The sequence below is a fragment of the Peromyscus leucopus genome, chromosome 16_21 (assembly GCF_004664715.2).
Source record: "Peromyscus leucopus breed LL Stock chromosome 16_21, UCI_PerLeu_2.1, whole genome shotgun sequence".
NCBI lineage: Eukaryota > Metazoa > Chordata > Mammalia > Rodentia > Cricetidae > Peromyscus > Peromyscus leucopus.
Genome location: NC_051084.1, coordinates 7,896,018 through 7,910,011, shown reverse-complemented (window position 1 = coordinate 7,910,011; position 13,994 = coordinate 7,896,018). Strand labels below are relative to the sequence as shown.

The window sequence follows — 13,994 nt, the reverse complement described above, 5'->3', positions numbered from 1 at the left end:
TTACAATAAAAACAATCCTTCAGGGCTGGCTCATCCGGGAGAATCGCCTTACCATCCATCCCCAGGGCTCTGACCTCCACAGCTGAGCTGCTTGTGCCCGTGCACACACACACAATATAAATGCATAATTAAAAAAAAAAACCGGTCCCAGCTGGACTGAACTAAGAAGATCCCGCCTGAGGTCCAGAGAAATGATGTGAGGGTGTGAAGCTGGCTCTGCTGGTTAGGGACTGGAAAAGTCCTCTCCACGGGGACAGGTGGGGAGCAGAGTTACGGGCTGGGTTAATGGTTACCCTTGGCAAATCGTTGAGCAATGGAGCTATGGAAACCTGGAGGAGGTTGGTGACTCTGAGGAGTGGCAGGGAGGGACTCGCCTTCCAATCTGGGGTGTGAAGAGATTAAGGACTGGTTACCAAGACAAGCACTGGACACAGGAAGATAAGCCAGCTGAGGAAGGGGCTGGTGAGAGAACACAGGGCACAGACCAGATGGCAGCAAAGAATTTTCTGTTGCAGTCCTGACTTCCAATCCGGGAGGCCAGGAGAGGGCAGCCTGAAAACTAAGGCAAGATAACTCGAGGTTAGCAATCCAGGCAGCAGCCTCGGTCAATATTGATGAGGAGGGCAGCTGCGGCTATAAAGACAAGCTGTCAAACCTGTTTGAGACAAAGGGAAGCTTCTCCCGGAAAGGGGACAGTCTGGAAAATAAGGCGTCTGTGAAACACCTTTTCCACCAGTAGGAAGGGTCCCTGTGCAGATTTTGAGGGCCAGCACGATGGGAACGCACACTCATTCAGGAATCAGTCCATCTCCTTCTGGGATGGTGTGATTCAAAGGCCCAAACTCTAAGTCTATTCCGCCTTTCTGGGGAGGGGAGAGAGAAGCCTTGCCCCGGAGAGGAGAAAGCCCTGGGAGGAGGAAGTTAGAGCAAACCACTAACTGCTGGTTCTCAGCCACCCGTGCACCACTCACCCCGGCCCTCGCAGTCTCTGTTTCCAACCCAGTTTGACTTCTAGGTCTTTCCAAGTCCAGCATGTGTTTTCCTCCAAATGGAGATGTTTTTTGGACAGACAGTGAGTAGAAAAGAATAAGGATGGTTGGACAGAAGAGAAACTTAGAACGTGGAGGCTGGAATATTGGCAGATACATTTTAGATCTTTTTTTTAATAGGTGGTAAAGTTAGGTAAACTCCCAAATCAAGCCTCCCAGGGAAAGCTACTGTTTCTGGTCTCCTTATTTGCTTAGGTATCCTCCGGGGACTCCACTCACACTGATCGGTCTGACCTTTGCTTTCTTCTCATGAGAACCAGCCGACACCCCACCCACCCCGGGAAGAGCCCAGTGTTATCTTGTGCCAGGATAACCCTGTCTCCAAGGCAACCTCTACCAGTGAGAGGAGGGTAAGGGGCCCGAGATGGGGAAGTCCAGGCATGGACAGGCTTCCAGAGGACCGCCCCTGCCGTGGGGCTCAGCTTCCTGTCTCCCTCACCCCAGGCCTCTTGGCCTCTCCCAGCCCGTGCAATCCATATTGGCAACCTCAGTATCTCCTTCCATATCCCCCTACACACACACACACACACACACACACACACACACACACACACACACACACGCACGCACACACACGCACGCACACGCGCGCACACACACGTACACACACACGTGCACACACGCACATGCACACGCGCACACGCACACACACACGCACACGCGCACACACGCACACGCGCGCACGCACACGTACACACACACACACACACACACACACACACACACACACACACACACACACACCAGAGTCCTAGCAAGCCCGAAGACAGACTGGCGGAACTGAGAAGGACGCAGAGCCCTTCCATCCCCAAACCCCATCCTGCACCGTCGTGGGCAGTTCACTAGTGTCGGGTTTCCCTTTGGAGGACTGGGCCACCCTCCTCAGTAATGCAGCGAGAAACTGAGGCACGGGAAAGGTGCCGTGCTCAGGAGAGGCCTCCCTGCTGACGCCCTCCCTTACCCCCGCGGTCCCGGAGGCCGATGGCCTCTGTCCCCGACCCACTCCCACGGCCCTCCCCTCCCTCGCCCGTCCCCTCCCCAGGTTCAGGGCGGGGCCGGCTGGTGAGTCAGCTGCTCCCTGAGCTGAACGGGAGGGACCGAGGTGGAGAAGCTGGGTGTGGGGCGCACGGGCGGTGGGGAAGCCGCGTTGGAGCGAGCGGAGGGTCTGATCGGACTGGGGCTGCGCCGCAGGGGCAGCCTGAGTCTGGAGCAGAGAACCCGGGACCCGAGACCCGCCTTCCCTGGCCCCGGCCCCTCCCAGTTCCCCCAGCGACGGCTGCTTCCTGGTCCCCGACGCAACCATGGCCGAAGAACAACCTCAGGTCGAGTTGTTCGTGAAGGTAGGAGCGCCCCTTTCTTTGGCCTCGTCTGCAAGCCAGTGGTCCCCCAGCCCCAGCCCCGGCTCCCCCACCCTTTCCTCCCGGACCCCACCCCCAGCCCCGGGGCGATCTTGCTGGGGTGGGGGGCAGGTAACTTGTGAGACTGTAATGAGAGTTCTGGACCCGCCCTGAAAAGTTTGTAGAAGAGGTTTCCAGCAACCTGGAGGAGAGAAGGTGGAGAAAAGCGGGGTTTCAGGAGCGAGAGAGGGGATGGGGTATGGCGGGGTTTGAGAAGGTCAGAGGAGAAGCGGCCAAGACATGTGGCCCTATGAAAGGAAGGAAGGGGGAGAGAGAGAGAGAGAGAGAGAGAGAGAGAGAGAGAGAGAGAGAGAGAGAGAGAGAGAGAGAGAGAGAGAGAGAGAGAGAGAGAGAGAGAGAGATGAGATACACGAGTCTGGCAGGACTGAAGAAGAATGTGCCCACGGTAGAAGGGAAGAGCCCTCGGGAAGCAGCACGCTGGGCTGAGGAAGCAGAGACTAGAAGGAGGCAGGAAGGAGATTAAACTTTAGTAATAGTTACTAACGAAGAGAGGGGGCAGGAGACCCCGGGTTAGGGGAAACTGCGGGCTGGTGGGTATGGAAGGAAAAGCCCCCCTACACACACACACACACACACACACACACACACACACACACACACACACACACACACACATTCTCTCTCCGCTCTCTGTGGGTGTGGTCAGAGATGGGTCTGGGCTTTGGGGTTTAGAAACCGCTGGCTGCTACTCAGGCCGCTCCCCTCCGCACCGCCCCTCCCCATCCTCCCCTGCCCCCACCTCCGCTTCTTGGGCCTCCCTTTCCATGACTTTCTCCCATTTTGTTCATCTTGGCGGTGTGTTGGTGTGTGTCTTGTTTGTGTGTTGGTGTGTGTCTTGTTGATGTGATGGTGTGTGTCCTGATTGTGTGACAGTGTGTGTCCTGACTGTGTGACAGTGTGTGTCCTGACTGTGTGACAGTGTGTGTCTTGTTGATGTGATGGTGTGTGTCCTGTCTGTGTGTTGGTGTGTCCTGTCTGTGTGTTGGTGTGTGTCTTGTTGATGTGATGGTGTGTGTCCTGTCTGTGTGACTGTGTGTCCTGACTGTGTGACGGTGTGTGTCCTGACTGTGTGACTGTGTGAAGGTGTGTCCTGTCTGTGTGACTGTGTGTCCTGACTGTGTGACGGTGTGTGTCCTGTCTGTGTGACAGTGTGTGTCCTGACTGTGTGACGGTGTGTCCTGACTGTGTGACGGTGTGTGTCCTGACTGTGTGACTGTGTGACGGTGTGTCCTGACTGTGTGACTGTGTGTCCTGACTGTGTGACAGTGTGACGGTGTGTCCTGACTGTGTGACAGTGTGTGTCCTGACTGTGTGACGGTGTGTGTCCTGACTGTGTGACTGTGTGACGGTGTGTCCTGACTGTGTGACGGTGTGTGTCCTGTCTGTGTGACGGTGTGTGTCCTGACTGTGTGACAGTGTGTGTCCTGTCTGTTTCTTCTTTTTGCTGGGCTTCCCCTGGCAGCTCTTCCCATTCTCTTGGCCCAGGGAAGTCAAGTGGAGCCTGGGTCCGCCCCTTAGGTGTGGTCCCCACCTCACGCTCGCCTCCAGGGGCTATTTTTACTCCTGGGCGAGGTGATGCTGTAGAGATTCTGGGCTTGTGTCCGGTGAGGAGGACTTGGGGGCCAGCAGCCGGAGTGACGGTTTAGGGAACTGGAAGGGTGGCCCCGGCTGGCTGCCGAGAACTCCGTGTGTAGGTCCCTGCCCCCACTTCCTGGCCAGGAAGGAAGCTGCGGAGGCCTGAAGACACAGAGATGAATCACCCTCCTCGGTCTGGGGGGAGGTGTCCCTTGGGGGATGAGGTCACCTGCATCCAATTAGAAAGTCGCCCCCTTTGTTAGGCCCTCCGTATCTCTCAGGTGAGGTTTAGGTCCACTTGAGTGCATGCCCAGCTTCCAGAAACAGCTTGGTAGAGGTTTGGTGAATGGGGACCCTGGTTTCCAGCCCCCGCCCCCCAGCTCTTCTTAGTCTCTGCCCCACTTGAGAATCTAGGAGTCAGGATCTCATGTCCAGTTCCAACCCCACTGAGTCCCCTGCTCTTTGCCTTTTGGATTCAGATCCTCAAAGCTTGCTAGGATTCAACTGTTCCTCTGCCCCCTCCCACCTGCCGATCGCTAGGATGGCAGGAGCCTACCTTGGCTGAAAATTTACCCATTGATCTGTCCTAGGTTTGACCCCGGCCCAAAGGGAAAATAGCTCAGCTGTGGGAGTAGCCGGGAGGGTGTAGCATTGTAGGTCAGAACTAGCAGGAGGTTCAGGGAATCGCCTGGTAAGGATGGGGCATACCAGGCCTAACGCTGGGATGGGCTTGCTTTTCAGGCTGGCAGTGATGGGGCCAAGATTGGGAACTGCCCCTTCTCCCAGAGGCTGTTCATGGTGCTCTGGCTCAAGGGAGTCACCTTCAACGTTACCACCGTGGACACCAAGAGGTGGGCCCACTTCTGTTCCTCTAAACACACTTGAGTAGATGCACGTGCACATGCATGCTCTGCTCACCCACATGAGCCCTTCTGCCTTAGAGCTGTTCTCCCTCGTCTGGGACAAGTCCGTTTCTCCCCCATCTCCGTGTCCCTGTTTCTGCTTCTGATGCCCTCTCCTCTCTTCATGCCTGGCCCCTCTCCAGACGGACAGAGACTGTTCAGAAGCTTTGCCCGGGCGGACAGCTCCCATTCCTGCTGTACGGCACTGAAGTACACACGGACACCAACAAGATCGAGGAGTTCCTGGAAGCCGTGCTGTGCCCTCCCAAGTACGGAGCACTTGGGAGGAGGAGAGGGGGCTGGGGGGCTTTGGGGGACAAAAGTTGGGGGGAAGCAGTGAGGCTGAGACTCCTCCCGAAAGGACTCTACCTTATCTCTCCCTCTGCCTTCCAGGTACCCAAAGCTGGCTGCTCTCAACCCTGAGTCCAACACCTCAGGACTGGACATATTTGCCAAGTTTTCTGCCTACATCAAGAACTCAAACCCGGCCCTCAATGACAGTGAGTCTCACGGAGCAGAGGCTCAGGTCCTAGAGGAGGAGACCCTAGGGTTGAGAGGCACCAGGAGCCCCTGGGAGTTTGGCTGTCAGGGAGATGGAGCAGATGCTCCCAGACCTCTTTTGGACCTCCATTGTGGCTTTATCCCTCTACCTACCTGCTGTCTAATTGCCAAGACTTTTGGGTTTGCGGCGGTGTGTGTGTGGGTGGGGTGGGGTGGGGTGGGTGTGGGTATGTGTGTGTGTTCTGTTTTATCGAGATTTTATTTTTATGTATGTGAGTGTTCGCATGAACGTATATCTATGCACCACATGTGTGCTGTGCCTGAGGAGTCCAGAAGAGATTGTCAGATTCCCTGGGGCTGGAGTTAACAGATGTTGGTGCTAGGAATCAAACCTCTGGTCTTCTACGAGAACAGCCAGTGCTCTTAACCACTGAGCCATCCCTCCAGCCCCACGACCAGCTGTTTATGTAGGGTGCTGGCATCTGGAGCCAGGTTCTCATGCTTGTACAGCATGTGTTGGCACCCACCCAGCCATGTCCCTGCCCTCTAGAATTCTTTTGTTGTTTTTGTTTGGTGGTGGTTGTTGTTGTTTTTTCAAGACAGGGTTTCTCTGTGTATCCCTGGCTGTCGTGGAACTCACTCTGTAGACCAGGCTGGCGTTGAACTCACAGAGATCTCCTGCCTCTACAGTCACAAGTGCTGGGATTAAAGGCGTGCGCCACCACCGCCCAGCTTGAGTTCATTCTTAAAAGTGCACACTCATATGTGCCCCACACACCACATATACTGCAGCATTCATTATCAGGCTCACAGACAGTTCTTTTACTATTTTTACACAATTGTTTGTGTTTTTGGTGGAGTTGGGGATCGATTCTGAGAAGGTCTCTGCACCTTTCTAAATCTGCTTCCAGATCTGTAAGTGGGGATAATACCCATTTCCTGGGCTTATAGGAAGTAACTGAGGTTTTCTCTGCAGATGGATTAGCCTAGAAGGCTGAGGTGTGATTTGGTGTGCAGAGCTTGACTAGTGTGTGCAACCCTAGGCTCAGTTTCTAGCACTTGGGGGAATAAATTGCCAGCCAGGGGTTGGGAAGATGGCTCAGTCAATAGAGTGTTTGCCATCCAGTGTGAGTTTGGATGTGTAGCACCCATGTCAAAATCCAGGCAGAATGGGCAGCTGCTGCCATCCCTGTGCTGGGGAGGTAGAGGCAGGAGGAGGCTTGGACGGAGGCTGTCCAGCTAGTCTAGTCTAATTGGTGAGCTCCAAGTCCAGGCAGAGACCTTGAGTAAAGCGGGAACTGCAGAGACGGTTCCAAGATCACTGGCTGCTCTTGCGAGGACCCAGCATCCACACGACAGCTCACAGCTGTCTGTAACTCCAGTGCCTGGGAATCTGAACCTGTTTCTGCCCCCCCAACACCCCCACACACCCCCACCCCCGCTTCTGCATGCACAAGGTGTACAAAAACTGCTACAGGCTCATAAATTAATCTTTAATAAAGTAAGAAAAGAAGATGGAGTCACTGAGGAAAACACTGGATATTGACCTCTGGCCTCCACACATATGCAGACATCTGTACACACACATCTTATACACACAGTTTAACAATAGCATACATGGCGCTGTTGGGTTTTTTTTTTTTTTAAATCAAATTCAGAGTCTCACACATGCTTAGCAGGTGCTTTACCTCTGAGCTGTGTCCTTGCAACTCGATGGCTCTTCCTGGGCAGACCGTCTTCCCCAGTGTTTAAGGTTCTAATCAGCTTCCTTTCTGAACAGATCTAGAGAAGGGGCTCCTGAAAGCCCTGAAGGTTCTAGACAATTACTTGACATCCCCCCTCCCAGAAGAAGTGGATGAAACCAGCGCTGAGGATGAGGGCGTCTCTCAGAGGAAGTTTCTGGATGGCAATGAGCTCACTCTGGCTGACTGTAACCTGTTGCCAAAGCTTCACATCGTACAGGTGGGTGGTCACTGTGGGAGGAATCTTTCAGGTGAAAACTTTCTTAAATTTATTGTAAGTGGGCAGGGCACAAACGGGGTACAGAAGTCACAAGACAATTTGAGGGTATTGGGTCTCTTCCTCCATCGTGTGGACCTCAAAGACGGAACTTCGGTCACCTGACTTGGTGTCTTCACCCAGTGGAGCAATCTCAGCACCCCATGGTGACTTCTTTCTTAGAACAGTTTCTGTGGATTGTTACCAATGGTGGACCCTGCCCAGGGATGCCAACCCAGGGATGCCAGCCTGTCCCTTAGCAGTTGTTGCCCAATTAAGAGAATCCCGTCAGTGATTTAAGTGTGGTTACACAGTGTCTGAGCAAGAGTGGTGTTCCAGATTTTCTGTGTGTGCCTGTGTGTGTGTGTATGTGTGTGTGTGCCTGTGCGTGTGCCTGTGTGTGTGTGTATGTGCGTGTGCCTGTGTGTGTGTGTATGTGTGTGTGTGCCTGTGCGTGTGCCTGTGTGTGTGTGTGTATGTGCGTGTGCCTGTGTGTGTGTATGTGCGTGTGCCTGTGTGTGTGTATGTGTGTGTGCCTGTGTGTACCTGTGTGTGTGTGTGCCTGTGCCTGTGTGTGTGTGCCTGTATGTGTGTGCCTGTGTGTGTGTGTGTGTGTGTGCCTATGCCTATGTGTGTGTGCCTGTGTGTGTGTGTGTGCCTGTGTGTGTGTGTGTGTATGTGTGTGCCTATGCCTATGTGTGTATGCCTGTGTGTGTGTGTATGTGTGTGCCTGTGTGTATGTGTATATATGTGTGCGTGCGCGTCTGCCTGTCTGTGTCCAGGGTCACTTCCAAGGAGGCTTTTCCTGCTCTGTGTCACTGCCAAATCCCAAGTTTAAACAAAGCAGGATTCTCCCAAGTCTACGCAGTAACTCACTATATAACCCAGGCCTCCCATTTCCTCTCAAGGAAGACACAAGTTGCTGTTTCCTATGTTTTTGACATAGCCTTAAAGCTACAGTGTAACTCAGTGAAACACAGGCCGCTTAGCACTCCCCCACCAACTGAATGAGTAGCACTCCGCAGCTGTCAAAGATCCGGACAAAGTGCCTCATTCCCGTGATCCTCCGCATTCTCCAGGCTGAGGTGTGAGTTGGAGGCCTGTTTCAAATAACAGTAGTCTCCTCCCTTCTTAAAAAATAAAGAAAAGAACCCAATGATGTTTGATTAGTTCTTGCCCACAGAAGGTTGAAATTTAATATAAAACATTCATATACATGACCTGAAAATCAAATAGAAAAAGAGACAAAATTCACTACAAAAATAACATTACACTCTGCTAATTATGTTTTTCTCTGTATGTCTGTGTGTGTGTGTCTGTCTGTCTGTCTGTCTGTCTGTCTGCTGGAATTAGAACCCAGGGCTGAACACATATCTAGCCTATCTGCCCCTGTCTCTCTCTATGTGTCTATTTAATTACTCATGAGTGCAGGTGCCGGGAGTCAGATCCCCTGAACCTGGAGCTGCCCAATGCGGGTGCTAGAAATCAAGCTCTGGACCTGTGCAGGAGTAATGGGCGTTCTTCACCACGGAGCCGTTTCTTCAGCCCATCTTCCTCTCGCTTTCTTTTTTACTACTATTTATTTATTTATTTTGGTTTCTTGAGACAGGATCTTTCTATGTAGCCCTGGCTGCCCTGGAACTCGCTATGTTGACCAGGCTGGCCTCAAACTCAGAGATCCTCCTGCCTCTGCCTCCCAGTGCTGGGATTGAAGGCATGCGTCACCATGTCTGGCTTCTCTTATTTTTAATCAAGAGAGCAAACCATTTTGGAGATTTCAAATGGCAGGTTAGATAAGGAGCCTGGCCTTTAATCTCAGCACTCGAGAGGCAGAGGCAGATGGATCCCTGTGATTTTAACGGCAGCCTGGTCTATAGAGTGAATTTCAGGACAGCCAGCGCTACACAAGGAAACCTGTCTTTAAAAAATAAATAAATAAGAAAAGAAAAGAAGAGAGAAGGAAGTAATCAGTAAGAGGCCTCTGGTGGGCTTAGAGTGATGACCCAATGGTTAAGAGCACTGGCTGCTCTTCCTGAGGACCCAGGTCCAGTTCCCAGCACCCACATGGCAGCTAACAACCATTTGTAATGTATTCCAGAGGATGTGACGCCCTCCTCTGGCCTTTATAGACACTGCACACATGGTACACTGTCATACTTGGAGGCAAAACATAAAATAAAAATAAAAATTTTAAAGACTCTAGGCACATGGGTGTGTACCTGCAATCTCAGCTCTCAGGCTGAGATGGAAGGTTCCAGAGATCAAGCCAGCCTGAGTTACATAGAGAGACCTTGCCTCAAAACAACAACAACAAACATATCTGTTAAGAAGCAAAGCCAGATGATCTGGAGGACCCTGGAGGGAAAGTCCCACAGCTGCAGACCAAAGCAAGCCTGACTTCCCTGGGGCTAACATGCCGACCTCTCTTTCCTCCAGGTGGTGTGTAAAAAGTACAGAGGCTTCACTATCCCAGAGGCATTCCGTGGAGTGCATCGGTACTTGACCAATGCTTACGCTCGGGAAGAATTCGCCTCCACCTGTCCAGATGACGAGGAGATAGAGCTGGCCTATGAGCAGGTGGCCAAGGCCCTGAAATGAACGCGCTTTTAAGTCTCTTGCACCCACTCTGTGCCCTCCATAGCTCTGGGAGGCTAATGGACACACTCCAGAACAGCCACTGGTCGGGAAATCCGGGGCACTTGGGTAGGGCTGAGGGGGAAATGGGGTAAAGGAACAGGTGACGAGATTTTTATTGTGGGGTGGGGTGGGTAGGACAACGTATTTCGGTAATAAAATACAGAATAAAAACCTAGTGTTGTTTTTTACACAAGGAGGGCTTGAAGAATAGTGGGCACGAAATGAGGGGGAGGGTCAACGATCTTAATTAAGCTCGGGGCATCTGCCCGGAACTAAGGAGGGGAGTGTTTGGACAGGGGCTGCCATGTTTTGCATCCGTCCTTTAGAGGGCTGTTTTGCAGTCCATGTCTTGTTTGCAGCCCCGCAGCCAAGGCCAGCCGGATCTGAGTGGGCCTGGGCAGCGAGCGCTCTTGGGGCGGTGCCGGAGCTGGGGGAGGGGGGCGGGGGGCTCCGGGTCCGGGAGGAATGGGCGCGGCCTAGCAGGGCGGAATGGGCGTGGTCTCGGGAGGTCCCGCCCCGTCCCGCTTAGACAATGCCCCGGAGCCGCCAGACCATCGCGCCCCCGCCCCATCGCCGAATGTGAGCTCGCCTACCCGGGGAACCCCTCAAAAGCCCAAGCTCCTGGCCTCCCCAGCTTGAAGACTCAGCCTCCCATCTCCATCAACTCTCTCCTCCGGGGGTGGGGCCAAGGCCGAGATCACAACGCTGTGTGAGTGGAGGTGGCCGCTGGTGAGTCTGGAGAGGGGGCTGTCTCCCAACGGTGTGGAGAGGCTGGAGTTTGGGGGTGCTGGGGCGGTACGTGCACCGGACGCAGTGTGCAGATAACCTGCACTTGGACGAGGAGCTGGGCGGGGTAGACTTTGGTGGGAGATGGACAGGGGTACCGAGTTCTGAAGCCAGGAGTGGTTCCACGCCCCCCCGTTTCCCCGCCTTCCGGATTTCGCTTAAGACCTCTCCCAGTCCTCCGGGACTAAGTCTGGTTTATACTGGGTCGCTCGAAGGGCAGCGTGACCAGCCGGGGTGGAGAGGGAGGATGCTTAACTCCTTAGACTCTAATTTCCCCGGTTTGCCCCTCTCCTCCTCTCTCCTTCGAGCGTCCAGGACTCCCACATCCCAGCCCCCGATTCACTACCCGGCTTTCTTTCCCTGTCCCATAACCTCTGAGGGTCCCTGGCAGGACTTCGGGTCCCCCCTGCTGCGAGCAGCTGAGGGTTAAGGGGGCGGGGCCGCCGCATTTTTGGGGAGTGAGCGCATCCTAGCGGCTGCCAGGAGGGGCGCGGGGCAGGGACCTAGCGGAGCCCCCGAGCAGGGGCAACAGGTGTTTGGGAGATTAAGGATCCAAGTCTCGTTCTTTGGGCGCCTCTTAAAGCAGATCCCTGCTGAAAGGAGGCTGAGCGGGGGTCCACGGGGAAGGGAGGCCGGGAGGGGGTGGGGCAGGGTGGGAGGGGCGCCTGGAGACGGCCGGAGGAAGACCCAGGAGCTTTTAACACTCCCCCTTCTCTCCTCTGCATGTCTTTCTCTGCTCCCCCCTCCCCACTTCTGTCTCTTCTCCCAGACAAGTGAAGTAAAGAGAAAACAGAGATCAGCTTGGCTGGAAGGGGCGTCTGTGTGGATGGGATGGGGACGCCGGGGGAGGGGCTGGGTCGCTGTTCCCATGCCCTGATCCGGGGTGTCCCCGAGAGCCTGGCATCCGGGGAGGGCGCGGGGGCTGGTCTTCCATCTCTGGACCTGGCTAAAGCTCAAAGGGAGCATGGAGTACTAGGAGGTAAACTGAGGCAGCGGCTAGGGCTGCAGCTGCTTGAACTGCCCCCCGAGGAGTCACTGCCGCTGGGACCACTGCTTGGTGACACCGCCGTGATCCAAGGAGACACGGCCCTCATCACGCGGCCCTGGAGCCCAGCGCGTAGGCCCGAGGTGAGCGGCAGGGTAGCGGGTGTGTTGCGGGACAGGGTGGCGCGGGTGGGGTGGTGGCGGTCGTGGGGAGGAGGCTGGATGTCTGGGGTTGGCAGGAAATAGGGGGTGAGGCTGTCTCAGGCCGCTCTCTCTTCTCCCAGGTTGATGGAGTCCGCAAAGCCCTCCAGGACTTGGGGCTCCGGATTGTGGAGATGGGGGACGAGAACGCGACGCTGGATGGCACCGACGTCCTCTTCACAGGTGAGGCCACGCGTGGTCAGCGCTCCCGGGGGAGGGGCGCTTGGCACAGGGAAGCAGAGTTTGGCAGACTAGGCGATCTCAGGTCCTGATTCCAAACTCACTCTGGCCTTCAAACCTGCGTGTCCTCCCGGGGTTCAGGCCGGGAGTTTTTCGTAGGCCTCTCCAAGTGGACCAATCACCGAGGAGCTGAGATCGTAGCAGACACGTTCCGGGTGAGGAACCTGAGCAGCTCGGGGAGGGAGCGCACGGCCAGTGTGCCCGAGGGCTTGATCTGGGCCCCTTACCTACCCCCGGATCCCTTTGCTCTCCCCAGGACTTCGCCGTCTCCACGGTGCCGGTCTCGGGAGCCTCGCACCTGCGCGGCCTCTGCGGCATGGGGGGACCCCGCACTGTGGTGGCTGGAAGCAGCGACGCCGCCCAAAAGGCTGTCAGGGTGAGGCGGGGCGGGACTGGCGGAGAAGGCGTGGCCAGCGTGGGCGTGGCTCGGGCTGGCGCGGCCGGGCATCTGGCTAGCTCTGGGACTCGCCCTCAGCCCTTGTCCTTGGCTAACACAAAAGGACACCCTAGTAAACAAGGGGTGCAGAAGAAACAGGAGTCGGGGAGGGCTTGCAAAAGTAAACGGCGGCTAAAGTGCCCGAGACCTTGAGACCGACTGTGTCAATATCTCACACATGGAACCCTTGTCCCAAGCCTTTACGTTGAGGTAGGTCGGGCGGACTCGGCTGTGGACTCAGAACTCGACACCCCCCTTCTCTCTCCAGGCAATGGCAGTGCTGACAGATCACCCCTACGCCTCCCTGACCCTCCCAGATGACGCAGCTGCTGACTGTCTTTTTCTGCGTCCTGGGTTGCCTGGTACCACTCCTTTCCTCCTGCACCGGGGAGCTGGGGATCTGCCCAACAGCCAGGAGGTGAGGGAGGGGCAAACTCCACCGGTCAGAGAAAGAAGTCTGTCTTTCTCAGTGGCAGAAAGGACAGGAGCCTGTCTCCAGAAGTCTGGGTGGCGCCGCTAGGAACTGGCTGGAGGGGACGGTGACTCTGGTATCAAAACACCTTCGGTGTCCTCCCCACAGGCGCTGCAGAAGCTCTCTGACGTCACCCTGGTACCCGTATCCTGCTCAGAACTGGAGAAGGCTGGCGCCGGCCTCAGCTCCCTTTGCCTGGTGCTCAGCACACGCCCCCACTGCTGAGGGCCTGGGCTTGGGGCACCGACTGGTCAGGAATAGAGCCGTCTAGGGGGTAGAATCAGGTCATAGAGGATGGGAAGTAGGTAGTAGCGGGGAGACGCTCCAGGACAAAGGAGGGGTTAGTGTGGAACAAAGGATAGGAGCCATTGGGTGAGTCCTCTCTGTCAAAACCAATAAAATAAAATTGGCCTTTTAGGTAGGGTTGTGGCTGATGTCTCATTGGGACAAAGGGATGGGTTGAGGCCGAAACCTGAAGTTAGGTTCAGTGCTGGGAGGAGGACTCTTTAATTAATTAATTAATTTATTTATTTATTATTTAATGTTTTTTTTTCGAGACAGGGTTTCTCTGTGTAGCTTTGCACCTTTTCTGGAACTCGCTTTGTAGCCCAGGCTGGCCTCAAACTCACAGAGATCTGCCTGGCTCTGCTTCCCAAGTGCTGGGATTAAAGGTGTGGACCACCACCACTGCCGCCACCCCACCACCCCACCCACCCCACCACCCCACCCCGGCAGGACTCTTTAATTTAAAATCCCTCCTCCTCTTTGTGTGCTCCCTGGCTCACTCCGGCTCTG

The 13,994-nt window shown here is 55.1% G+C and overlaps 2 protein-coding genes across 2 annotated transcripts; both read left to right on the top strand.

Annotated features, from left to right (window-relative positions):
- The first annotated feature begins 2,133 nt into the window (after nt 1–2,133).
- Clic1 (chloride intracellular channel 1) lies at nt 2,134–10,251 on the top strand. Its single transcript, XM_028888040.2, has 6 exons — nt 2,134–2,389; nt 4,784–4,893; nt 5,088–5,213; nt 5,338–5,444; nt 7,226–7,407; nt 9,880–10,251. The coding sequence occupies exons 1-6, from the start codon at nt 2,351–2,353 to the stop codon at nt 10,039–10,041; spliced, it is 726 nt and encodes a 241-aa protein (XP_028743873.1). The 5' UTR covers nt 2,134–2,350; the 3' UTR covers nt 10,042–10,251.
- A 325-nt stretch (nt 10,252–10,576) lies between these two features.
- Ddah2 (dimethylarginine dimethylaminohydrolase 2) lies at nt 10,577–13,620 on the top strand. Its single transcript, XM_028888037.2, has 7 exons — nt 10,577–10,809; nt 11,636–11,994; nt 12,135–12,234; nt 12,373–12,446; nt 12,548–12,667; nt 12,996–13,145; nt 13,308–13,620. The coding sequence occupies exons 2-7, from the start codon at nt 11,698–11,700 to the stop codon at nt 13,422–13,424; spliced, it is 858 nt and encodes a 285-aa protein (XP_028743870.1). The 5' UTR covers nt 10,577–10,809; nt 11,636–11,697; the 3' UTR covers nt 13,425–13,620.
- Nucleotides 13,621–13,994: the final 374 nt, after the last annotated feature.

Excerpts from the sequence above, each read along its gene's own strand:
- Ddah2 (XM_028888037.2), top strand. The coding sequence starts at position 11,698 with ATGGGGACGCCGGGGGAGGGGCTGGGTCGCTGTTCCCATGCCCTGATC. Across the intron at positions 11,995-12,134 it reads GCCCAGCGCGTAGGCCCGAG|GTTGATGGAGTCCGCAAAGC; the intron begins GTGAGCGGCAGG and ends CTCTTCTCCCAG. Across the intron at positions 12,447-12,547 it reads TCGTAGCAGACACGTTCCGG|GACTTCGCCGTCTCCACGGT; the intron begins GTGAGGAACCTG and ends TGCTCTCCCCAG.
- Clic1 (XM_028888040.2), top strand. The coding sequence starts at position 2,351 with ATGGCCGAAGAACAACCTCAGGTCGAGTTGTTCGTGAAG. Across the intron at positions 4,894-5,087 it reads ACCACCGTGGACACCAAGAG|ACGGACAGAGACTGTTCAGA; the intron begins GTGGGCCCACTT and ends GCCCCTCTCCAG. Across the intron at positions 7,408-9,879 it reads CAAAGCTTCACATCGTACAG|GTGGTGTGTAAAAAGTACAG; the intron begins GTGGGTGGTCAC and ends TCTTTCCTCCAG.